Raw genomic sequence first — 1,163 nt, forward strand, 5'->3', positions numbered from 1 at the left:
TACACTTCCGTATTTTGCTATATATTCCACCCAAAATATTGATGTATTTAAAGGACTTACTGGTCGATCGAGGAACATTTTCGACAATTTCTGTACATTTGATCTGAAACAAATACGAGCAAAAGTTCGATAAAGCAAAACTTAATGTTAGTGACTTTTATATGTTCGTGAATATAAAAAAACTATTGTATTAAAATTTAAAATCTCATATCTGTTAATACGATTGTTACGATAATTTAATTTTAGGATGCAATTTTTAATTTTTATTGAGTCAAAACAAAGAAATTTTTTTTTTTCCCTTATTTAACAAACATATTTCCGAATACTCACCGATACGTAGGATCTTTCAAGATAGTATTTAACGCCAAAGTTAATTCTGCTTCAGTAACATTTTGTATGTTCTCGAGCGAAATAGCAACCTTTTTGCTGACGTAATTTAGAATGTTGACACGCTGATCGCCGAATAATGGAATACCAATCATAGGAATTCCAAAGTATATTGCTTCTTGCGTTCCCATACTTCCACCGTGAGTAATAAAGGCTCTAATATTTTTATGTTCTGCAAAATTGATTTTAACTTTTTTTATCGCAATGATATTAAGCAAGTGAAAATATATAGCATTACAGAAAGATACTTTAATATATCGCATTTGAATTTAATACATAGCAGTTTTTAAATATATAGCATTAAAGAAAGATAATTTAAAGAATGGAAAAGTATCTTTTTTTCCTGAGAAAATTATGCAAAAGATAAGGTTTTAGATTTCTTCTTGGTGAAAAATAATTTTTTGCCTTTAAGTATATCAAGGACCAAATATAGTAATGAAAATAATTTCTCAGAAGATTTATTAGTCTCATCGTGCAGATCTGTTAGTCTAATTTTTATTGACAATAATTACATACTTAGTACGGTTTTTTGTGGAAACCAAGATTGCGTCATGACATTCTTCGGTAATCCCGGGAGTAGGTCTTCTTTTTTTACGACTTTCATTAATACTCTAACAGGCGCGATTTTTTCAAAAGATGCATAGAATTGTTCGATTATTTCTTTAGGGAAAGTTTCGATTCTCACCATAGAACCGAATGTAAAATATACACAGCCATCTTTGCTCTCGTCTAACCATTTTTGTACTTCCTGCATATAATAAATTTCATTAAAAAAT

General features: G+C 29.2%; 1 protein-coding gene across 1 annotated transcript in view; it reads right to left on the reverse strand.

Moving 5' to 3' along the window:
* LOC109859296 (UDP-glucuronosyltransferase 2B17-like) overlaps positions 1–1,163 on the reverse strand; it is a 6,004-nt gene that overhangs the window by 965 nt on the left and 3,876 nt on the right. The window contains exons 2-4 of the mRNA XM_020437399.1: positions 904–1,144; positions 331–559; positions 4–103 (exon numbers count right to left, since the gene is read on the reverse strand). Of these exons, the coding sequence (XP_020292988.1) occupies positions 4–103; positions 331–559; positions 904–1,144 (570 nt within the window). The remainder of the gene's footprint in view (positions 1–3; positions 104–330; positions 560–903; positions 1,145–1,163) is intronic.

This window comes from Pseudomyrmex gracilis, unplaced genomic scaffold (assembly GCF_002006095.1).
Source record: "Pseudomyrmex gracilis isolate BER0280 unplaced genomic scaffold, ASM200609v1 scaffold_255, whole genome shotgun sequence".
Lineage (NCBI taxonomy): Eukaryota > Metazoa > Arthropoda > Insecta > Hymenoptera > Formicidae > Pseudomyrmex > Pseudomyrmex gracilis.